A 24,083-nucleotide genomic window follows, 5' to 3' on the forward strand; every position below is an offset into this window, starting at 1 on the left:
TTAATTGGGTGGCCATTTGAAGCAAATAGTACGAGACAAACAGTAGTAAATAATACCACCCTAGTCCACCGGAGTAAAACTTCTTTTTATATATTGCAAACATGAAAACGGCATGTTTATGAGTTTATCAACTTCGAGTGCTTTGGACATCAGAGTGCTAAAAACCAAATTCTGGCCTGAACTGTCCTCGGGTCTACCAAAACCCCGGCATACAACAAGAGATGTATTGTACAGCCAAGGTACAGAAACTGTATATGCAAAACCACGGGCTGAATTCCCATTTCCTAATAGTGCGTCTTTGTACGATCGGGACACTTGAGAAACATACCGGCCCTTTGGCACAAAGGGGAGACCAGATGGATGAGATGCATCAACATTTAAGTCAACATATGAATGCAAGTTCACAACCACTGTTCCATGATCCGGATGAAGGCAGTTCCCTAGAGCTTGGAGGAACGGGGAATGAGGATTCCACAGCTTGTGTGGAAAAATATCATCTCCATCATAGGCATCGATAAAGATGATATCATATATATTGTTGCTCTCAAGAATAAACTGCTCTGCATCTGAATTAAACAAGAATAGCCTCTCGTGAGTGCCTTTCCACAGTATCTCATCTGCATGATCTGGCTTTGCAAATGCACGTTTGCCTGATGGGGTTATAACTGAGAAAGATGGAAAACCCATTGCTTGAATCGAAGCTGAGATTACGATGGGATCAATTTCAACTATGTGGACTATAGCACCTGAAGAAAGCAAAACAACTTAGCATAACAATCTTACTGGTCTTTGGGAAATAATCCCAAGTAAAATGGAAGTTCAACCATTTCAGCAAAGATAAAAGAGAACTTTTGACAAAATAGAGAATGAGTAGATGAAGACAATAAGAACTAAATTGGCTGGTCAAAGAAATTATCCCAGCACGCACAGTCAGATTCATTTTGTAGAACACTGGCAAATTTCTAGGCCAAATTCACTGGTTCTTGTTGACAGTTAGAGTCTGAAACTGGAATGCTTGATCACAAGGAGTGGAGGACAAATTCTTCCATCAGAAAGGAAGTTCAAATTTCTAACCTCGAATTTTACTTGCCAAAAACAAAGGTATGCTTCCTCCACCATGACCAATGCATAATATATTCATATTTTGCCTCCCAATTACAGCTTTCTTAAAATCATAATTGCATGATGAGATGGTGGCCAATCCAACAGCTATCAAGCTCTTCACATCTGCAGAAAGATATGAAGGCAATAAAAGTCAGTTAAATGTTGTGACAAGAATCGAGAAAACAAAAGCAGATAGGGAAAGTTCCATTTGTATAATTTAACAACAGGAAGGTATATTTTTCCTCATTCTATCATGCTTTAGGACAAAGGAGAGGGAAGAAAAAATATCACGTGACGATAGTGGGAATGAGAGAGAATTATTTTCGAACTTTGAATTTCATTTTCATTATTTGGTTTTCCCAACACCACCCTCTGGATCCATTGAAACCTTCGATTTCGGATGGTACTCGTATTGATCAAGACTCAACAGTTTACAGAACACATCGAGACTGACTGACTGACAAGTCAAAACAGCAAAATCACACGCTAATACCATAAATGTCTCTTCACCTCCATCTGATAAGAAAAACACAATTACAGAACAGATTTAACTTTTGGATGCATTGTTGTAGGTTATTCTGATATTGAAAGATGACTGAATGCAACAAACAATATTCAAGGCTTCAACAAGAGGGATAGTAAATAAGAACATGTGTGAAGTTCTTCATGAATTTACATGAAAACCTTCTTAATGTACAATGAATAGAATGAAGAGACATACTAAAATCATCACACTACACATTGCAATATATATATTTTTACAGAACTATGGAATTGGTCCTATAAGATTCTGATTATCATCTTTCTGACAATTGCTTTGATATGCATTTGATTTTGGCAGAACAAAATTTTTATCATTGGTTTATGGCCGTTTTTTAATATGCTACATTCTTTTATTGATCTGTACTCCCTTCCTTTGGCTGAAATCCATACATTAATGTCACAAGGAAAATGACTGCAGTAGTATAATCTGCAGTAGATCATTCAACAGGAAATGCATGCATATCGTAAGATGTAATACTCAAAATTCTACGGGAAAATAATAGCAGCAAAATTGCAGAGGGAACAAATCTGGAGGCATTTACATGGTACAGCCAGACAATGTGCCTGCTGCATCAAGCACATAGAGCCAGGTTCTCCTTGTCTATAAGCAGCCATCACTTTAACCGTGCTTTCTCGAGTATAATCATTAAAATGAAGAGTTCGCCACTGATAACCTGTAGTTACGAATTTTCCATGGTTTTTAAGACCTGGGTATATCTCAGTGTACCTCTGTTGAAGCCAATTCTCTGCCCTTCCCCAATGAAGTTTATCCTGTGTCACCGTTGTTACAACATTAGTTGACACCTATAGCATTTATATTGACTTTCAACATAATGACGACATCTAGAACTTGAGGTACAATGGATATGATGAAAACCCGCTGGATACAAGAGGATACACCAAGTTAAGTCGGAGACAGCCACCATATACATGGAACGAACACAGACAATACAGCAAAAGCATACATACTGGCTTGGAACAAGGATGAGCTAAAACAGAGACGACGCCGTTTCCACTGCGTGAAATTCCTCGAAAAACGGTTTCTCCAGCGGAGGCGCCACCACCTCCTCCTCCTCCCCACCACTCGGAGGCTAATGCCCAATCTCCTTCGTCGTCGATATGGCTGCTTCTAATCAGCCGTCGAAAAGCGCCGGAGGCCCGATTTAAAATTGATTCTCACCGAATTAAACATTTCTACAACGCGGCCTTCTTTCTTACAGGGAAATAGGGAGAGCCATAATCAAACTCAATTTTAGGGTTTTAGTAATTTGGAATGAAAAGCATTACCTCGTTCCAAGTTTGAGAAGTGCACACCGGCTTCTCCTTTTCCCAATGGAGTGGACTCGTTAGTCCATTTCGTGCAATGGTTTGACTTGGAACGAGCACGAGGATACGACAATATATAACAAAAACTTTGAGAATCGACGGGATTATTCAAAATACATCAATAAATATTATTTATATGTTCGATTTTTTTAAAATCGAAAAATTCATCGATAAAAACATGAACTTACCACTAATATATTTTGACCAAATAAATAAAAAAAATTAAATACATAAAAGTATTTTAAAGTCAAATAACAAAAACTACAACCACTTTCCAATATATGTAAAATCCTATTCTTAGGACAATTCAGCGGTGCCTAACTATCATAGAATCTAACTTACCTACAAAAGTCGGAACATTGTACAAAGTATAGGATCTAACCAACCAACGTACTTTCTCCCAATCAAACCATCGTTCGTCAAGATCAGTTACACGTGATATTTTATAAACCGAAGAAATATAACTATTAACCAGACCGGTGCTTAACTGTAGGATCACATGACATTCACTCACTTTTGATTTTCATTTGTTCAAAACAATTTGATCTCAATTTTTTTAGTTTCTTAATTATCATCTGCTCGGATAATCTAATACCACATGATTTCTTATCAATAGCTCAACTGGTACCAAGATTGTTGCCAAGACCTATATATGTCCATGAGGTCTTGGGTTCGTATATTCTATTTGATCAACATGAAAAATGTCAAAAATAATACTTTTTATTGTAAATATAGACATGATTGATCTATTTTACGAATAAAAATCCGTATAACCATCTTACAAGATGCTTATAAAACTTTGTATGACTGAGATTCTTGGTAGTTTTTTCCAAATAATTTTGCATAATTTATGAAAATTGTAACTTTTGCCGTTGACATTTTATATGATATTACAAGGCAATTGTAAGAACATAACGGATAAATGGTCCCCAGGTACCCAACAAAATTTTCTCAGAGATACCTTGTATTCAAAACCGTTCAAGAAAATTGAATAAACAAATGGTCACACAATAAATAATATCTGATATTGCAGACAACACGAACTTTGCAAATTTAAGCTCTTTTCATACACAAATAGATACACATGCATCTATATGATGTAGTTTTATGTTAAAAATGACAAGCCTATAGTTAATTCCTGCGTGGGTGTGCAGATGAGTCCCTTGGATCAGTCGTAAGAATTCCTCGCTCTTACGTCCCAATGTCACCTCCGCCCACTTCTCATTCATCCAAAGGCATGAAGAGTTACAGCTTTTGTTTCTTATAAAGCATCAGATGATCGACTTTGTAATAAATTGATACATAACTGCTTGTCTGATCGACGGAAGAAACGAATAAGAAGATGATAGATGGGAAGGAGAATGGAAGAAATGTAACTACTTCAGCACCACATCCACGTGCTGTCTTATCCAGTCCAGGCAACTCACATAGTAGAAAACTTTTTGGTGTATGCAGTTTACCCCCTTTGAGTTTCCTGAAAGAATTTCCAGGATCTCGATTATCGAGACAAAATGACGGGGAAATACCACAGAGATTTACTTAAAAGCTTATCAAAATATAGACAATTTCTCCTTCTTCATTTGTGCAGATAATGATGGTATCATTTTAAGTAAAGCACAGACAAGAAGAGAATTACTTTCAGGTCTCAAAGATCATAATCCGTGTCAGAACAGACTGCAAGAGATTTCCAAGGTCGGCACTTGCTGAAAGTTTTGCTCTACAAAGAGACAAGATAAGGAGTTAAATTGATTTCAAAGACAATGATTTAGCAAAAGGAAGAAATACAACCTTGGCTGGTTCAAGTACTAGAAGAGGACAAAGGAAAGGAATAACACCAGCGCCGATCCATGATTAAGCTTTTGATAAGCCCACTTGGAACTTTTTTGCAAACAAAAATGTTACTAATAATGTAAGATAATGAGGGAATAAATTCTTGACGAAAAGACTTCAACAAATATTATAATGTAACACAACAACTTCTATCTTCCATATAACAATAATAAAGAGTTGGGAGATGCAAAAAATCCTAGATTTAAAATGTCTTGTCTCAACCTAAGTATTATGGTCACTCAATGTCATAGATAGTGCCAATGAACGTTTGGTTCATTTCTAGGAAAAAACTGAATGACAGTTCTAGCAGCTGAATCAATTTCATCCATTTGATCATAAGTTGATTTACATTTTGTGCTTCTTCCTCGTGGCTAAACATATCAGTGGATTTGCCTCTTAAGAAGTAAGGTAATGAAAAATAATATAAAAAACAGTAGAGTGAAAAAAAGAAAGGCCTCTCACCATTTCTTTATTTCAAGTGTTCCTGATAACACAGCCATCTAGCACACACTAGATACTTTGATTTCCATCTCTAGATAGATCAAATTTAGCACACATGAAACCTTTTCGAACTCTGGATGAGTTTTATCCCCTGCGAGAAATACTTTCCCACCGTTGCTTGATTCAACCCAACTACAACCAGGTTGCTTTTTCACACCTGTATTTCTCATGCGCACCCAAATCTTTTCAGCTTCATCTTTCATCCCGCTGGTTATATACATTTCACCCAGAATCATATACACACCAGAGTTATATGGTTCTAAATCAAGAATCTTCTCGCCACAAATTTTGGCTACGGCAATGTTTTTGTGCATTCTACATGCTCCAAGAAGTGCTCCCCAAATGCTTGCACAAACTTCTATTCCATGTACTATCATTTGCCTTAAAATATTCAGTGCCTCATCAATATGTCCAAATCTTCCCAATAGGTCAACAATAGAAGTGTAATGCTCATTAGTTGATTGAATAAAATACTCATTGCGCATAACACAGAAGTAAAATTTACCATGTTCCACAAGTCCTGCATGGCTACAGGCAGAAAGAACACCGACAAAGGTAATCTGATTAGGCTTCACAGTTGATAGCCTCATCTTTTCAAAAATCTTTATAGCGTTTTCAGCTTGACCATGGTGAGCTAGCCCACATATCACAGAATTCCAAGAAATGGTATCATGACAGGCCATAGAATAAAATTCAAGTAACGCAGAATATACATTACCACATCTAAAATACATGGTAATCAATGCGTTAGAGGTTGAAATAAAGTGATCAATTCCAGCCTTGATTGCTTCTGCGTGAATTTGCTTTCCAAGGTTTAAGGATGGTAAGTTGGAACATATCGTAAGAAAACTTGTATGCGTAGCTTCATCTAGGGGAAATCTATCTTCTTTCATCTTGATAAATAACTTTATACCATCCTCACCACGATCATTTTCATCAAGTCCAAATATGGCAACATTCCATACAGTTGTATCACGAGAAGTCATTAATTCAAAAACTTTCATGGCATCCTCAACTTCCCCTGTGTCAAAGTATCCTTTCATAATGTTTGTCCATGACACAACACCACTTAACGAGCCCTTCTCTAAAACTGCATGAGCCTCTTTCACCAAACCATTCCTGACCATTGCCAACAAAATTGAATTCCATGTTTTTTCGCATTTCTGAGGCATCTCATTGAAGAGCCTCAAAGCATTATTTATCCTACCATTACTAACGAGCCCGTCAATCATCGTTATCCATGAGGTCCAATCCTTCTCAGGCATCTTTTGAAACAAGCCTTCTGCTATTTCAACACTTCTATTTTTTAAGTAACCATTGATCATCGTATTCCAAGCTTGAACATCTTTTATTGGCATATCGTGAAAAAATTCCCTAGCTTCAACAAGACCCCCAGTCTCCAAACGCGCCTTCAGCATAATGGTCCAACTTGCAATATCCCGAACACCCATTATTCTAAACAACTCCTCAGCCTTATGGAACTCCTTAATCTTCACTAAGCCCCCAATCAGCAAATTCCAAGAAACCACATCTTTCATAGTAATCTGATTAAACACTCTCACCGCATCATCCATCAGGCCATTATTGACATACCCCGAGATCATTGAATTCCATGTTACTACATCTTGATACCCCATGCGTTCAAAAATCTCTTCTGCCCCCTTAACATCACCATTACACATTAGCCCGCATATCATTGTATTGTAGGAAAAGATATCGTGAAATGGCATTTGATTATACAAATACACGGCACTCTCAAAAAACCCATTTTGAAAATATCCTCTGATCATGGCGTTATATGTGACTGCGTTTTTCTGGGGCATTTCATCGAACAGTTCTCGGGCTTCATCAACGAGGCCACATTTCATGAACTTCGAGATCTTTGAGTTGAATGGTTTCAAGTCATGTCCCGCTGTAAGAGTGTTGCCGTTGATGTGGCGTTTTGACAAAAGTATCTTGGAGAGTTTTGGAGCTTGTTTGATGCTTGAATTGAACCACATAATCCATCCGAAGTATAGCAGAGGCAGGCAAGGCTTCCTACCAATAAATAACTTCGTTGTCAAGTATATAATAATATATATACTAATATTTCATTTTAGTACAAAAATACATTTTTTCATTTAATTAAAAAGTTTATTATATTTCAGTAAATTTATAACTCTCTCATATTTAATTTTTTTTATTCTAAAATTAATAAAAAAATTTGTTTGTAATGAAATATAATATAAATTATTTATTTATACATCTGAATTTTCGCGTACGAGAAACACGTTTAAAAAATCATAGAATAATCTCTATATATATTGGCTCATTCCAATTTCATCATGTTTTCTTTTCCATTTGAAAAAAAAAAAACTAAATTTCACAAAGATTCAAAATGAAATTTGATGACATAAAACTTATTTAACAAGCCAGCCAAATACTCATTCCCTATGTATATTTATAGATTATTTTCTTTGTTTTTTTATATATAAAAAGGTAAATTATTAATGTTTGATATGAAGTATAAGACATTTATTAATTATTATTTTTATTGTAAAAACTCGTGTGAGACGATCTCACGAGTCGTATTTTGTGAGACGAATATCTTATTTGGGTCATCCATGAAAAAAATATTACTTTTATTGTGCATATCGATAGGGTTGACCCGTCTTACAGATAAAAATTCGTGAGATCGTGATATACTCTATTTTTATTTTATCCAATATTCAATTTAAATTTTACAAAATATTAATATCAAACACTATTATTTTATCTAGATATATTAATTTATTGTTCCCTGTACGCCAAACCTTATCACTCATTGTCATTGGACACAATCTCTCCCCATAATTAAGCACCAAAACAATCCATTCTTCCTTTCTCCTGCATCAACAATCCATCTCTAGTTTCTTGGGGGGGAAATCATCCAGAACACTCCACCATTTCCTCCTCCGGATCAAATCAAGCTATCCTATCAATGGCAGCTGCTGCAGTGGCTTCGTCTTCCACATCTGTGCAGAGCTTGAAATGCCTGAGCTTGAAAATCTGGCCAAATGATCATCATCAAATCAAGATTCCGTACACAAGAATACTACGATATGCATCAGTGTCGTGTTTTCTTGGAAATGAATCAAACCAACCCGTTGCTAAGTGGAGGATCCCGCGGTTGGCGGCTGCCGTAGCTCAAGAAGAGGCGGCTGTGGCTGCGCCGGTGGTAGAGTTGGCGGAGGACTAGGTGTCGCGTGATGGAGCCGAAAATCCGAAAAATCTCTCTTTTTTTTTTCTTCTTCTCTCTTATTTCTTCTTTTCAAATCCGAGAACAGTCCTCTCAAAACATCAAACAAATTTATAAAACGTTCTCATACTATGATAACATAAAAAAAAATAAAATTTTTTATTGAACTATAGAAAAAAACAACATAAATAGACTAAAATATCTTTAGGAACTAATAAATATAATATAATTAATATAATATAACTAATAAACAGGAATAGGACTAGATTTAATTCTTCAGTTTACGACAGGAAAATCACTAACTTTTCCAACTTTCCAGGTTCTTTACGACAGGAACACGGGGAAAAGCAGGAGATTTGCATTTGTGACGACCATGAGTACCATCGAGGAATGCAACAAAGTCATTCAAATCACTGCAAGAATAAATGCTTATGGTGATTCATAAATGTCATCATATTCAATATTTAGTGACATTTAAGTTTTAGTGATATCTCCAACAAATGTCATCTATTCCAATATCGTCTTAAACTTACTGACATTTTTTAAGTGTCATTATAAGATGTTAATGACAACTTCATACGTGTTACTAATTATTCATATAATGACAATTTTAAATGTCAGGAAAACTCATGTTTAAATACATTTATAGATGTCTTGTTATTATAGTAATAATGACAAATTTATATGTCAGTTAAAATAATTTATAATGACAACTAAACGTGTCGTGTATATTATTTATAGTGACAATAACAAATATGGGAATATTTAGGTTGGATAATATAGGAGGAGGGAAAATTAGATAAAATAAATGTGAGAATAAAAAAACATATTAGATTAGTTATCCTGACATTTTTAATTGATGTCATTTTTTATATGGAGGGAGACAATTATTTTCCCTCCTCCAATATTTATCTAACCCAAATATTCTCACACTTATTTATAGTGAAATTTTTTAGTTTTTTAACGATTTTTTACGATGTGGGAAAAGTAATTGTTTCCCTCCATATAAAAGATGACAATTAAAAATGCCATGATAACTAATCTAATATGTTTTTTTATTTTACATATTATTAATTTTTTACAAGTGTCATTATTAAGTATTTGTAACAACATTTAATTAAAAGTGTCTACAAAAAAGTGTCACAATAGCCATTTATTGTTGTAGTGAATGCTCGATGCAAGTGTAAGAATCAGCCACTCTTGATCAGAAACAGGTTCTTTTTTGGAACATTTCTTCAACATTTCAACCTGATAAATCTTGTTTTGTTACAGGAATATAATGGTAGGACCTTGAGAATTAATTTCTCGGACAAGCCAAAACCAAAAGAACCCCTATATCCAGAAACTGAACACAAACTTTTCGTGGGAAATTTATCATGGTCTGTCACTTCCGAGATTTTGACGCAGGAATTTCAAGAATATGGAAAGGTGGTCGGAGCTAGAGTTTTATACGATGGCGAGACGGGAAGATCTCGAGGCTATGGCTTTGCATGCTATGATACTAAAGCTGAGATGAGGCCGCGCTTCAATCTCTCGATGAAGTGGTACAGATTCTCTCCTAAACTCTTGATTTTCATGCCCTGATTCTCATGGAAAGATCATTACAAATCACACGTGATAAATGACCAAAAACAAGCCCTTCATGTAGCATGTTAGCACTATTATTTTCCACACAAGAGCATTTGCCAATACGATCAAGTTCTATAGCTTGACATATCTGTGTGTCTCCCCTTGTGACAGGAACTCGAAGGGCGCGCTATACGAGTTAGCTTGGCACAAGGGAAGAAACAGTGAGAAGGGAGACTTGTACATTTGTGAAGGCTCGGAATTCCCAAAAAAGAAGGAAAGATAGGTCGATTTGCCTTTGCTTCAAATGCAATGAAGTAGCTAGCTAGAGTAGGAACACAATGCAATTTTTGGACTTTATTTTCGTTGTTTATTCAATCTTTGTTTCTGCATCATGTGAAGAACTCTTCGCGTAAAAATATGGTTTCTGAATGAATATGGGGCTTGAGTTGCGTTTGCTCGAGTATGTTTGTGTCAAGATACAATATTATTATTTTAAGCTTGATTGGCATCTTTGGAGATATTATTATATAAACAGTTATTTTTATATTACTTATACGTGTTTTAAAATAATAATTTTAGAAAATCCCGTGTAAACCGTGACTAAATTTCACAATTTTACCAAAATTTAATAATTTGCTCTAGCTTTTCTTTACGTGGGTGTTGCAATATTATTACATATGAGAGCATTGTTGTGTTTATTTCTTATTTATGCTTGTAGAAGAAAATATTATTTTTTCCCCTTTAAAATATAAATAAATAAATATGCTGAAGAGAAATATTATCTCTTAATTTAACTAATAAAATTTCGATTTCACTAATATTATCTTTTCCCTAGATAAATGTTATCTTGATAAGGTAACAATTTTGATTTTCCTTGTTTGATAAGTTACTTTGTGGAGAAAAACTCTATGTGAGTAGAAGTCCATAAATAAAAAAAAGGCATGGCCCAACGATCTTTTATATATTTTTCCAGGAGATTGATCAATCTCTCTTCTCGATCAATAATACAAGGACTTTGCAGTTGTGGAATTTGGGAGAAAAACTTTCTTCAAGAGACGTGCAGTTTTGAAGAGTGCAGATACCGCGTGTTGCCTTGATTGTTGGAGACATCTATAGACAACATCTGTGACGAAGTTGGCTGAAGATCAATTATGTTTATCATGTTTTGTCACCACGTTTTTATTCTGAGTATTTGATTTTTAGAAAACATTTATTTTCTCAAAGTATTGAGGAAATTGATTTTCGTGGAGATCACTAGTGATTGATTTTTGTAAACAATTTGGTTTTCTAGTGATTAAGTTTTGTCCTGAGGCACTACTTGTGCATATTTAATCATGTCTATCTATTTATTTAAAGTCAATTTGTGTTACAAATTTTAATATTCCACTGCATGTTGTCCCAAATGTTGTAACATTTGACACAACACTTAATTCTGATAAAACACAAATTCACAATCTTACACTACTGTTTTCGTATAAATTTACATATGTCAAAGAAAATATTCCTTACATATGTTATTATCTATAGTTTATTATGGATAAACAAAACCACACGTCCATGAACTCAAATCGTTACAACATTGACAACGTTAGTCAAACGTATCACAATATATATCCTCCATCCTTTTCTCATACATGCATCCGGATGATTTATGTGCTTTAGACTAGAAAAATTAAGAGGCCAATTTTCTCTCCTCTCCCCTCGGTGTCTCCTCCTCCTCCTCACCACCAATCATTCCCTCGTTGTCCTGGCAAGCGGACGACGAGTGGAACAACCACCGCTCCGCCTCCTGACCGTTTTCGAAATACGTGTATGCACATGCATATGCTTCACGATTTTCCAACAAAATGGCTTCCATCTTGAAACCTTTCCAACTGCTAGAAATTAACGTTATATCTGCTCAAGATTTGGATACCATTTCCAAGAAAATGCAGACATATTGCACGGTGTGGCTGCGTCGAGACCGGAAGCTTTCGTCCGGTGTGGATAACGAAGGGAAAAACAACCCTACGTGGAATGACAAGTTTGCTTTTAGGGTTGATGAGGAGTTTCTCCAGCAAGAAGACTCGGCTGTGATGATCGAAATCTACGCTGTGAATTGGTTTCGTGACAAGCTCATCGGCACGGCTCATGTGCTGGTCAGAAACCTGCTTCCTCCTCCTGTCCGGTCATACAACCACCATCGCCGCCACATGGGAACGCGTTTTGTTGCCCTTCAGGTATGTTAACTTTCTTGATACATAGTTTTCTTAGTTTTTTATTTTGTAAATGCATTGTCATATAAAATTGTTAGCTTGATCGGTTTTGATTCTGTAAAATGCTTGCAAAGGTCAAAAATTTGTTAATCTTCATGAATCTTGATAAGGTGCTTATTAATAAGGACAGAAGTTACATTTTGAGAAAGAAAAATTGTACAAATTTAATTGTTGTTTGGAGGAAGGGACATAATAAAATATTCTGGTTGTACATAATATATATTTCAAATCTCAAAGCTTATATATATGATTTAAATCTCGTAATTAAAAGCTTAAATTATGCATATATATTCAATTCTTATTCCGACTCGTTCCAAGGATTCTTAACATGAAATCAAACCTATAATCTTAACTGTACACCCAACATTTTCTTTAAATTGTTCTGGTTATACAATTCCATATATAAATGGTTTAGTTATGTACATATTGATCATATTTTGTCATATATCCCATAAAAATGTTGAGATTTTTCATTTCATATAAAACTTCAACACCTACACTTATCATGCTTCTTATAATACTAGTTTAACATTTGACTTTATGACTTAGGTACGTCGTCCATCAGGACGTCCTCAGGGAATACTGAACATTAGTGTGGCGCTAATCGATAGCACTATGAGAAGCATGCCATTAAACACAGAACTCAGTGCTTCAAGAGTCGGATATCGTGATCATGTGATGGAGCTTCCACCTGATCTTCACCGGATTGATCACAATGGAAATCGAAACAAACACAACTCATCATCTAATGTCAAGCCTATATTGCGTAGATCAAGAAGTGAACGTAGCGAACACGTGACAGTTGACACTAATTGTTCCCCAAATGGCTCGGTGGTTGTCTTGGCGGGTAAGGGTAAAAAGGGAGCTAAAGAAAGTTCTATTCTTAGTATTTCAGAATGTGTAGATCCATTTAAAGGAATAAAGTTGAAGAAAGGAAAAGCAAGTTCTGTTATTAGTGGTGCTGAGCTTAGAGAGAAGCCAAAACAAAAGGGTAACAGAGGCAAGGGAAGTTCAGTGTTGAGCGATTCAATCTTGAGCAAAGAGTCAACTGACTTTCACAAGATTGATAAGGGTGATCTCAAAATTGAAGACAAAAGTAAAATAGTTGATGAAATCCCTAACAACAAGGCAATGGATGAAAAATCAGTTGCCAAAACTGGAAGGATGAAAAATGGCGATTCACCAAAATACAAGCCCCAAGATGCCAAAAAATATAATCCCACTTCAAAACACAATGGTCATCAAGACTACGTTGCGCCTAAGGGTTCCAAGCCACATAGCGAGTATGTGGTTGGTGCTCCCTTCAAAGGAAAATCGCCTGGGTTGGATTCTTCCGAGGTAGGTCCCTCGCCATCTGAAGTGGCGGCTGCGATAATGGCCGAGAGGAAATATCCCCTAGTTGATAATCAAAGCTCGGTATTGGATGGTTGGAGCCTGGATGAAAGCGTGGAAGGGCTTAGGTCCAAACTGGAAAGATGGCGTACTAATGTCCCGCCATTGCATGATCGTAGTGGATACTCTTCGAGTAGCTATAAAACACCTGCTAAGCATGCTCGTAGGCATACGGATGGTGGGACTGGCTTGTTTTCGTGCTTTGGAAATATATACGGGTATGAATGTCAATGCGTTTGTGGTAAGCCACCAGGAAAAAAAGCTCAGCGCACCAGGTTTCATAGCCCACCTTTTGGAACCTCGAGCCGATCTTTCCTTTAATGAAGTCTCAATATACCGTTGATAAAGAAGTTCGTAACAAACACACACGCGCACACACACTTTAGTTGTTATGTGTTGATATTAAAACAATTGCTGATTTATTTGTAATCTTGAAGTTGCAAGACGTTCTCTCGATTTTCTGAACTCGATTCCATCATCGATCCTCTTAGCCATCTGTATATGTAGCATGTGAATGAATTGTGATTGAACATAAATTAATATGATTTCATTCGTAAGGTACTTTGACACCTCGCTCTTTTTCTTTCTGAGGCTACTAACTCAACAGCCAAATATGCTCAGAATGTTAACAAGAATGTGCGCCCAATGTCACATCCACCATGATAATTGACCAAACCCAAAGTTTTTCAGTGATACAATTTAAACTTGGAAAAATTTTGTGAAATGAAATCATATGTTCATACATAATGATACATAATATTCCTGTGACTATATATGCTACTAAGTATAGAATCAAATCCAAACTAGCTTGGAAAAAAATGACTGCTTATTCATTCACCACGATGGATTTGGAGAGCGTAGCATTTGGAAGTATTCACTGGATTATATATCATGTATGTTTGTTCATACATTTTTCTTAAGAAAAAAACTAAGTTCTCAGAAAATGATGGACCATGTATTGAAAGAATTTCATGAATAGTATTTAAATACCGAGTGATGCTTCCTATACAAAGATGTGCGAGCATGTCCAGCACCGAGACAACAAAAATTAAGAGAGATTCCATCAGTGATTGGTTAGTGGATTATTCAAAATGAGCACATAGCCCCAAAATAGCTGGTCGTTTGACTGGACCAGGATAAAATTGATTATATATTTACCATTTACTTTCTGTTTTGACAATATCCAACTGTATTAACGAACAAAACTGGGTAATTTAAACAAAACTGGATCCAAGAGAACATTTAATTTTCAGCAATTTCAACCATTCCCACTTGGACATGGAATCCATCCAACTTTAGCGTATCAATGATAATGAAATCAATGTCACTACTCGAAAGGTCCAGCACATACCCTTTGTCTCGTTTCATATAACATTTTCAATTTATTACCATAACTTATAACACCAAAGGCTCAATCTTGGTTCCTAAGTTGCAAAAACGATATGTTACTGGTAGGAGTAATAATAGCAAGTTTTCAACATATCATAAGTCACTACACAAATAGCCAAACGCACATAAAATACAAGTATGTGCAATCATATAGCATCCATTTCTGAAAATTCTTATTGCAAAAACTCTCTTGGATCGGTCACAAAACCAGTCAAGGCCGATGCAGCAGCTGTATATGGAGAAGCTAGATATATCTGTCCTTTGTGACCCATGCGGCCAGGGAAGTTACGGTTGGTGGTAGACACACAAACCTGTTAACAGTCAAAAATCACAAAAAAACAATTTGAATGTTGGAATTAAACATGAGACAAGTTCAAAGACGTACAGTTTAAGGATAGAATGTAATATATTTCAAGAATAGTCATATTTTTCTATCCTATATACGACAAATTTGTAAGAATTTTTATGCATTCCATTGTCAAATTGAGCAAGAATTACAAAATCAGCATATCTATCCAAAAGCATAGGAGTTTTCTTGGGTTGTCCCTTCAAAACCAATTAACAAAAGTTCTGATTCATCCATTGTTCTAAAAAATTCAAGATACAAGAAGCAGCTCATGAGTGGCAACACAGAAATCATGTATCTTAAGCCATGCTGGTGCATAAAGGTGATAAAGCGCAGCTGAGCAGTCTTGTTTACCTTAGGTTCATTCATGCGTGCATAAGTGTCTTTGGGACCTCCCAAACAAGCACCACAGCTCGGGCTCGTAGGTGTATCACAACCAGCTTCCTCAAATATCTGGGAGCAAGTTTTTCCACCAGATCCTGGGACTGGAAGACTGTATACATCCATCCACACCTAAAAAAATTAAAACATTTAATTACGAGGAAAAATAATCTTCTGGACGATTTGAAACATACTGTACGAAGCAACAAACAATTCATGTGCATCAATATACCTTTTGTGTTGCTGGAACAAGGAATGTTGGAACTTTGACCTTTTTACCCTGGGGAACAGGATCGAGTTTAATCTCACCAAAATTTTGGAAATGGTTAAATATTATTTGCAGTTGGCATCATAATAAAACAAAATGAGAAATAAAAATACACACCGAAGCCAGAAAAACTTTTGCAGCAGCCATAAAATCCTCTGTTTTTCCACCAGTACAAGATCCGATATAAACTCTGTCGATTTTCACATCTTTGCACTCTCTGGCTAACGCACGATTATCGGGAGAATGAGGCTGAGATATCATAAGAAACAGGTCAATAGAATTGCATAAAGATCTGAAATACCACCGAACAAACAAAATTCAGAAAAGAAAGGCGCATTGACTGATTACTTAAAACTTAAAAAGCATAAGCTGCCCGAGATTTGATATAAAAAAAATGTAACTCGATTTTTTAAGACCCATTTTTTTCAAGGCTTTATCAACAGTGCATACTGAAAGAGGTCAAAGTGACTTCTACAACTCACCTTAGCCACAACAGGCTCCAACTTTGAGATGTCAAATCTGTATTCGGAAAGAAATCTGAAAAAAAATTAAAATTATCAGATTAGCATGATAACATAACTTTCCAATTATCAGACACAACAAATTTTCCAAATATAAGCCCAAAATATAAATCTGACCAATTGATCAATATATGATAGCACGCGTTGCAGCATTACAAACTTAAAAATCTAAAAAACTTTTAGTCAAGCTAAATCTAAATTGCTCCCGCAAAACATCTTATAAAGAACTTATTTTACGTAAATGCAGATATTTTAAAACGTCTTCAACTCCCAACCAAGATGAGATATGCCGCTTAAGTACCAATAGTGAGAGAGACTGCTCCGCTTCCTTCTCACATTTTAGGGTAGGGACTTCCACTGCGAGAACACGGTCAAATGAAATTAAAGAAAAACATCAACCACTATGCAAGGACACAAAAATATTTCTACCATAATCAGAAGCTCACTATTTGCTAGCTGGGACTAATTTATCTGAGTGTACCGTTCAATGAAGAAAAAAGGTGTTTGATATGCCTCTGGTGTGGAAAGTGAGAAAAATTCCAATAGAAGTTATTTATTATAGTTTGTTAAGATATTTGTCAGATCCGATTTTTTTCAGCATCGAGCATCTAAACTTTCTATGTTCCGATTGAAATAAAAATAATTCATTATTGTCATTTGTTCTGTTCGACTTCGCCTTATAAGTGACTCAATTATTTGCGACTGGGAGTATTTTGTTCTATTTATTGTATTTTGCTCCCAGCACTTTATAATTTTAAAATGAATATGTTGTGTGCTTTAGATTTTGTCTTCACGATGCCAGTGTAGAATTTTATTTCCTTATACGCCATGTTCTGGCTTCTGAGATTAAGAGCTTGTGGCCATAGCTCATCACCGCGGACAGCCCTTTCTGCCTAATCTTGGATCTCCAGCGGCACAGTGAGTCGCACAATAAATAGGAATATGAATTTGCACACCAAAAAACTAAATGAGAGTCCAGGGTAGTAGCAAAAAATTAGGAAACATGATTGTGAATAAACATAAGTTTTGATATATATAACATTTTCCACTACAATTAGAAATTGATAAAGGCAGGTCACTTTAACGTGACCAACTATTACAGTGAATAGGCAGTTAATGAAAGTCATTTTATAGTAACATAAAATACTTAAATAGTTCACAAAAAGCATAGCAAATATTAAATGGAAACTTGCCCAGACATGGGATAGAAACCTACCTTGCTTGTCCATCACTATAAACTGGTTCATAGGGAATAGATGTCTTGTCCTGAGATTTAGAAAACAAAACTGTATTATTGTCCATGAAGAAAACAAAGAATATACATTTCTTTTAACCTATAAACCAAAAAAGAAAACAATTTAGTTCAAGGAGACTTAAAGAAAGAGATTCTCCAACATTTTGTGTGCTTGAGAGGGTCGCATTTCATTGAATAAGTAGTATGCCATACTAACTTGAAGATATTTATCTGTGGTACTATCTGCAGGGACAACACCATTCTTTCCCCCAGCTTCAACAACCATATTGCATAGTGTCATTCTTTCTTCCATCTTTAAAAAACAAAACCGAGATTGAAGAGCATGTTCATTATTGAACCAGGAGAGTTAAATATCTTAAAATGCCGGTAAACGGAGAGAGGAACTTACAGTTAAACTCTCAACAGTAGAACCAAGAAACTCCATTGCTTTATATGTTGCACCAGCCACTGAAATTTCACCAATTATCTACACAAGATGCCATAACTAGGTGAAATAAATCAAGCTTCCAATTTCTAAACCATTAGATAATCATTACTAAATTACACTTACTTGCAAGATCAAATCTTTTGCAAGCAAATAATCAGGCATCTCTCCATCCATCACAAATCTCAATAGTAGGAGGCACCTGCACAGCAATGGAGTACAACACTCCTTTAACTCACCTCTCCAGTGCAAAGAAAGATACGATTCACGTAAACTTGTGCCAACGGCAGCAGAATGCTAAATTATAATCATGACAAGGAGAATAGCTTTATTTTTTAAACAGTAAAGAACCCTAAAAAAGTCGAGGCAATGTTTGAATTTTTTTTTCCGAACACCAATTTCATCACTCTAAAATCAAAACGATACTATTATCTCATTTTTGTTAAAAAATACTATCATCTCATTTTCATTTCATTTTCTAAAAACTCATTTTCACATCACCCACCATGTTCGTTAACACCAACCATGTTCATTAGTTTTAATTCAGAATTTCATCTCTCCCAGAATATATCCTATTACTATATCATACTATACCACAATACAGGATTTTTTACAATTTTCAATTATATATACATAACACTGAATAACAATTCCAGACAAAAACGTACATGATTTGGCCACTAAAAAAATTATTTTTCTAAAAACAAAACCAAAAATTCATTTCATCACTAGATATATTTTCTGAAAACAAAAAGCCAGAAACACTGAAAAGGCGGACGCAACAAAATCCAAATACACCCTTAAAATTTTTCTTTTGCAAATTTTGAACTTGTAGGTTTCGATTCTTGACGTGGGCACAAAATATTCAATTTCACATACCATGTCAAGTGCTGAAGTAAAATCAAGAAAACAAGACAGCAGGATGCCGTAGATAATACTGTTAACATGTAAAAATGACATCATCTGTCCACAAAATGACTCTTTCAAAGATCTCTTCCCAGATCTATAAGTGCAAGAATTTGCGTTTTTCAATTATACATTGATTCTAAGCATCCTTCAATGCAAATAAAATGGTCAGAATAAATAGGATGAATAAAGAAGATCCAAAAAAAAAATACAGCAGACATACCTTGAGCAGAAGTTTTCCAGTACCAAGCACAAAACCAGCATCTGTATTTCCAATTCCAGTAGAAAATTGACCAAATGCCCCAGCAGTACATGTATGAGAGTCTGTACCCAGTAGAACCTAAAAGAAAAGAAAGATAAACCAATAAGTGCTACGAAGAGCAATGCAAAAAACAGGACTCAAGAAGTTTTAAGAAAATGAAACCTCTCCAGGTCTGCAATGACCTTCTTGTGCAAGAGCCACATGGCACACACCTTTGTAATCTGGATTGGCCTGCAATGCCAGTGTCTCAGATATAGACTTTATTATATTATACAAACATAAAAGGACAGCAAATATTTCAGAGGATAAATAACTGCACCTTAAAGTTCCCAAGATCTTTAATGTCATAGAAGTACTTAATATCTTGCTCATTGCAGAAATCCCTCAGGATATCCACATTCCGGTTTGCTCGATCATCAGCTGTGAATATATAATGATCTGGAATTATTACAATTTTTTCACGGTCCCAGACCTGACGTATGATGCATCGGACAAGAAAAAACATGAGAATTATCAGTTAAAAATATAGGAATTATCAGGCCATACCGTATTAGCAAAAAATATCGTCGATCTAATGAACATATCGCACGAAAACCAAAGGCAATCAGTGATGACAAGGAAAAACATGAGAATTATTAGTTAAAATTATAGGAATTAATAGGTTATACCAGCACGTCCTCGAAACTTGAACCAACTTGATCCTTAAAAAGATAGGGATACCGTGTTGGCATCTATTCTTCTAGTTCCCAAGTACCTTCTTTTTTAGTATGATTAGATCATTGTATTTTGACGTATCGAGTGTTTCGTCGCCTAAGTGCATAGTCCTTCGTGTCCAGAATTCGAATAGGAACTTCTTCGTACTTTAATTCCTCGTTTAAGTTCCCTACAATCAGGAGTTGTCCCGCTTCAAGAATATGACTAGAATCCAGAATATATCTCTTTAGTTGCGACACATGGAAGACATTATGAATTATTGACATATTTGGTGGGAATGCTAATATGCAAGCAAGTGTTACCAATTACTCTAGAATTTTGAAAGGTCCTAAGCATCTAAGATTTAGCTTCCGAGCTTTATAGAATTGGACAACTCTTTTTAATGGGGAAACTTTTACACAAGCTATTTCTCCAACCACAAACTCTACTGGTTTCCTCTTTAGGTCAGCCCAACTTTTATGTCGATCTTGCACAATTTTGAGTCTTTGCTTGATGATTGCTACTTTGTCCACTATTGTTTGAATAAGCTCGTGTCCAGTGATTGCTTTCTCTCCTACATCATCTCAGTATAGAGGTGATCGACGTCTTCGTCCATATAGGGTCTGGTATAGAGCCATTCCAATTCTATTGTGATAGTTGTTATTGTAAGCAAACTCAATTAAGGGTAAATGCTCGCTCCAATTCCCGCTGAAATCTAGGGCACATGCCCTCAACATATCTTCCAGAGTTTGTGTTGTCTCACGGTTTGGTCATCCGTTTGTGGGTGATAGGCCGTGCTAAGAGTCGCCTTAGTTTCCATAGCTTCTTGAAATGTCAACTTATGTACTATTTGATTGTGGTGTCACTCATTCGTTTATATCTAAGAGGTTCATTGAGATCGCTATATCATTCACTATAATAAAATACAACCTGATACAAATTTATTGTTTTATGCCTTGATAGCAATCTGTTATCAAGCAAACATAATTGCCTCTCGATTTGTTGATTTGTCAGGGTATATTCCAAGTCTGTTTTGTTATTTTACGTGTAAAATAAATATTAAATGTCTTGCATCTTTGGCAGCGTAGATTATCAAGATGAGGTGGGATAAAACACATTGGCATTTGGCTGAAAGGTCTTGACCAAAAGAATGCCCATAGGGTTTGAAGGGAACTCGACTTTCTACTGTATCATAAGATGGCAAATAAGGAATTTCCACCAGACCTAATTTAAAAAGGCAGTACAAAAGAAACTAGTAAAAATACTCCTCCAACGGGTTTGCCAGATAATATCATACAGCCACAAATATTTTAGGGTTATCTGTGAAAGCAACGCGTGGAACAAGTAACACAAGTTTCGATTATTTCAATGTACACAACATAGGACTATTAGCACAAATTCATCTTGTGCCCAAATCTCCGGAAGTCGATTTGAAATATTATTTTCAGTTCGAAGATTATATAACCAATAAAAGGATATCTTCGCTGATACTGATTGTACTAAGCTAAGAAATGGACCAAACAAGTGGAAGTATCTGAACATAGCCTCAAATTCCACAGTCTTCAAGGAACAACACTGTTGGCAACAATGACGGCAGACAATCAAGACAAAGCACCGAAAGATAAGAAAATATATTTAAGTCATAAAGTATGAGCTCACTACTAAATACCTTCGCATTTTCTCCAAACTCTTTCTTGAAAATCCCAATCGAACCAGGGCCACAAACATCACGAGTCATCAAAACATCCACATTGACCCACACATTATCACCCGGGCTCAACTGCATTTTCTCCGAAGCTCTTGCCAGTATTTTCTCAGTCATTGTCATCCCAGTCTTAACCTGAAAAGATGCAAAACCCAGACTCAAAAACCAACAATTCAACAAGAATCGTCGAAATCTCAACTTTATCTCAAAAATTGCGATTACCGCGCCAGTGGTGGCGGGCTTGCGCTCCGACTGCTGCGGTGCCATCACAGATACAATTTTCTTTGAAGCCCTTTTTTTGGAAGATTGAACAGAAAATGAAAACGAAGGCTGTGAACGGAAATACGAAATGCCCACATCTTTCTATGAAACACAGACAAACATGAGTGGCAAAATATTTAAAACTCTTCAGCAGACTGGAAGAAAGCTGATAAAAAGGTTGCATTTTTATGCAATTGCCGATGAAAAAAATTGTACGCATACATAGAATAAACACAGCACCTGATCTACGTGAAATGGGGACCGTGGTGTGATGGCAGAGGAAGTCATCTTCTTTATCGGATTTTTTTAGATTCGTTTGAACTGAAGAGGAGTGGGTAAGGTGGAATTTGGAAGGAAGAATACTACTCGTGTTTGCCTTCTATCATTTTTTCTTCTTCAATATTTGTTCTAATCTTGTGCCAGTGGCGGCTACGGCACATTGTTATATCCTTCCATGTCCAAATTAATGGAGCTTGGGTTGGCTACTTGGCGGGCATCGGTGTTCAATTTTTGTTGGTCGTGCTTGACCTTTGGGCCGTCCGGACGACTGAGGCCTGGTTGTGGATAAGGCCACCTCAAATAAAGATTGATGTCGGGCTGCGGCCGAGATTGAGCTTTGGTTGGCTGCTGTTCTCGGTTATGATTAGAAATTTCTTGACTTGTCCAGATGAACAAAATTAAAGTAAATTTCAAATTTACTATAAATTAACAAAATAATTTCAAAAATATTTATGATTGATTTCAAATATACACGATATATGTGTCATTTGAAATCCATAATTCATTTACTTTTTCATATCAAATATATTACTTCGAATCAAATTTCTTATTATAATAGAAAATATTTGAACTAGACCTGACATGAAAATCAACACTGTAATTTTCTTCTTTCGTGCCTGAACGAGCCCCAATATCATTTCGAGTGTTGACTAGATTGACAGCCTCAAAAACGAGGAAAAAATCTGATAAAATATTTTGCATATAAAAGTCACATTTTCGAAAAAGAGCAATTTTCACGTGCGACCAGTCAAGTTGATTCATATTTGTCCTAAAAAATAGCATTTCTGACGTCCGATCGGGTCAAAGATCTGTCTGACAAAATTGACTCGTGAGACGATCTTATAATATTTTTGTGTTCTAAAGGTACTGCACAAGGAATGAAGCAAGTTGTTTTCTTTTTAATAATAGCCAACGACGTGCACATGATGCGTACGTAAAATAATAGCTATTACATATATATAATCATGATCGTTAATAGATCAATTTGATTCGTAAAATCTTTCTATATTTGTAAATTATTATTTAGATAAAGATAATGCAATTATATTAAATATATGATTTATAGATATAATATGTGAATTTTTATAATAAATTAAAATTTATAATTATAAATAAATTATATGAGACGTGTTTCTTATCTAAATGACTAATTTATTTTTATAAAAATTAATTTGTGTAGTAAAATCAACCACCAACCCTATGTATTGTATAGATACATGAACACAAAATGAAATCCCAACCTGTTTCTACAAAGTCAACTACTGCAGAAAGAAAAATTAAATTTTATCACGGTGATATCTAAATATATATTAACAAGTCAACGCCACTTGTTTCTTTAATAACTACAATATTTTTTGACGTGTAATAATTACAATATTGTTTATTCACACAAACTCATTAATCCAAGTAAACATATTCTTAAGGTTGTGTTCGATTAGAACATCGAAAATAATATATTTTATGGGTCGAATCGATTCGAACAAAGAGTCATCTCAGAATCTCATAGTAGTTTTTGTCTATTACAAAAACCACTATGATTGTTTTTTATCATGTTACTGTTTAAATTGGATTTATAGAAGTAATTTTAATTACAAAAATATGAAGTATTATTTTACAGAATACTGAGTGCACTTGGACACAATTTGCTAAAAAATA

The 24,083-nt window shown here is 35.4% G+C and overlaps 5 protein-coding genes across 12 annotated transcripts; 2 read left to right on the plus strand and 3 right to left on the minus strand.

Annotated features, from left to right (window-relative positions):
* Positions 1–60: 60 nt before the first annotated feature.
* LOC142519557 (uncharacterized) lies at positions 61–3,500 on the minus strand. The gene is made up of 5 exons (XM_075622603.1): positions 3,488–3,500; positions 2,935–3,059; positions 2,190–2,418; positions 1,075–1,227; positions 61–746 (listed from the first exon to the last, which is right to left on the minus strand). Exons 1-5 carry the CDS (start codon positions 3,498–3,500, stop codon positions 61–63), a joined length of 1,206 nt encoding a protein of 401 aa, XP_075478718.1.
* Positions 3,501–3,910: 410 nt separating this feature from the next.
* On the minus strand, positions 3,911–7,365 carry LOC142518695 (uncharacterized). 8 transcript variants are annotated; one of them, XR_012813620.1, is made up of 4 exons: positions 5,266–7,365; positions 4,762–4,851; positions 4,610–4,690; positions 3,911–4,447 (listed from the first exon to the last, which is right to left on the minus strand). XR_012813620.1 is itself a non-coding variant. In XM_075621495.1 (2 exons), exon 1 carries the CDS (start codon positions 7,302–7,304, stop codon positions 5,304–5,306), a length of 2,001 nt encoding a protein of 666 aa, XP_075477610.1. In that variant the 5' UTR covers positions 7,305–7,365; the 3' UTR covers positions 3,911–4,851; positions 5,266–5,303. The 8 variants fall into 8 exon arrangements, 1 of the variants encoding a protein (XP_075477610.1); XR_012813622.1 differs by lacking the exon at positions 4,762–4,851 and having other exon boundaries at positions 3,911–4,287; XR_012813618.1 differs by lacking the exon at positions 4,762–4,851.
* An 898-nt stretch (positions 7,366–8,263) lies between these two features.
* On the plus strand, positions 8,264–10,373 carry LOC142519559 (uncharacterized). Its single transcript, XM_075622604.1, has 3 exons — positions 8,264–8,500; positions 9,794–10,065; positions 10,262–10,373. Exons 1-3 carry the CDS (start codon positions 8,264–8,266, stop codon positions 10,371–10,373), a joined length of 621 nt encoding a protein of 206 aa, XP_075478719.1.
* A 1,366-nt stretch (positions 10,374–11,739) lies between these two features.
* LOC142519454 (uncharacterized) lies at positions 11,740–14,275 on the plus strand. The gene is made up of 2 exons (XM_075622483.1): positions 11,740–12,309; positions 12,895–14,275. The coding sequence occupies exons 1-2, from the start codon at positions 11,938–11,940 to the stop codon at positions 14,056–14,058; spliced, it is 1,536 nt and encodes a 511-aa protein (XP_075478598.1). The 5' UTR covers positions 11,740–11,937; the 3' UTR covers positions 14,059–14,275.
* Positions 14,276–15,090: 815 nt separating this feature from the next.
* LOC142518106 (3-isopropylmalate dehydratase large subunit, chloroplastic-like) lies at positions 15,091–22,755 on the minus strand. The gene is given in 16 exon segments (XM_075620788.1): positions 15,091–15,437; positions 15,827–15,985; positions 16,086–16,133; positions 16,239–16,370; positions 16,604–16,658; positions 17,859–17,908; positions 18,094–18,189; positions 18,286–18,363; positions 18,448–18,510; positions 18,512–18,523; positions 19,451–19,567; positions 19,652–19,720; positions 19,809–19,961; positions 21,852–22,022; positions 22,110–22,250; positions 22,389–22,755. Coding segments are annotated over 16 exon segments (1,530 nt in total). The 5' UTR covers positions 22,437–22,755; the 3' UTR covers positions 15,091–15,299.
* Positions 22,756–24,083: the final 1,328 nt, after the last annotated feature.

Source organism: Primulina tabacum, chromosome 11 (assembly GCF_025594145.1).
Source record: "Primulina tabacum isolate GXHZ01 chromosome 11, ASM2559414v2, whole genome shotgun sequence".
Taxonomy (NCBI): Eukaryota; Viridiplantae; Streptophyta; class Magnoliopsida; order Lamiales; family Gesneriaceae; genus Primulina; species Primulina tabacum.

Coding starts and splice junctions, on each gene's coding strand:
- LOC142519557 (XM_075622603.1), bottom strand. Junction 1,228..2,189: donor ACATTGTCTGGCTGTACCAT/GTAAATGCCTCC, acceptor ATCTTTCTGCAG/ATGTGAAGAGCTTGATAGCT. Junction 747..1,074: donor TTTGGCAAGTAAAATTCGAG/GTTAGAAATTTG, acceptor TGCTTTCTTCAG/GTGCTATAGTCCACATAGTT.
- LOC142518695 (XM_075621495.1), bottom strand. CDS start 7,304: ATGTGGTTCAATTCAAGCATCAAACAAGCTCCAAAACTCTCCAAGATA.
- LOC142519559 (XM_075622604.1), top strand. CDS start 8,264: ATGGCAGCTGCTGCAGTGGCTTCGTCTTCCACATCTGTGCAGAGCTTG. Junction 8,501..9,793: donor CGGCTGTGGCTGCGCCGGTG/GTAGAGTTGGCG, acceptor GTTTTGTTACAG/GAATATAATGGTAGGACCTT. Junction 10,066..10,261: donor TTCAATCTCTCGATGAAGTG/GTACAGATTCTC, acceptor CCCTTGTGACAG/GAACTCGAAGGGCGCGCTAT.
- LOC142519454 (XM_075622483.1), top strand. CDS start 11,938: ATGGCTTCCATCTTGAAACCTTTCCAACTGCTAGAAATTAACGTTATA. Junction 12,310..12,894: donor CGCGTTTTGTTGCCCTTCAG/GTATGTTAACTT, acceptor TTTATGACTTAG/GTACGTCGTCCATCAGGACG.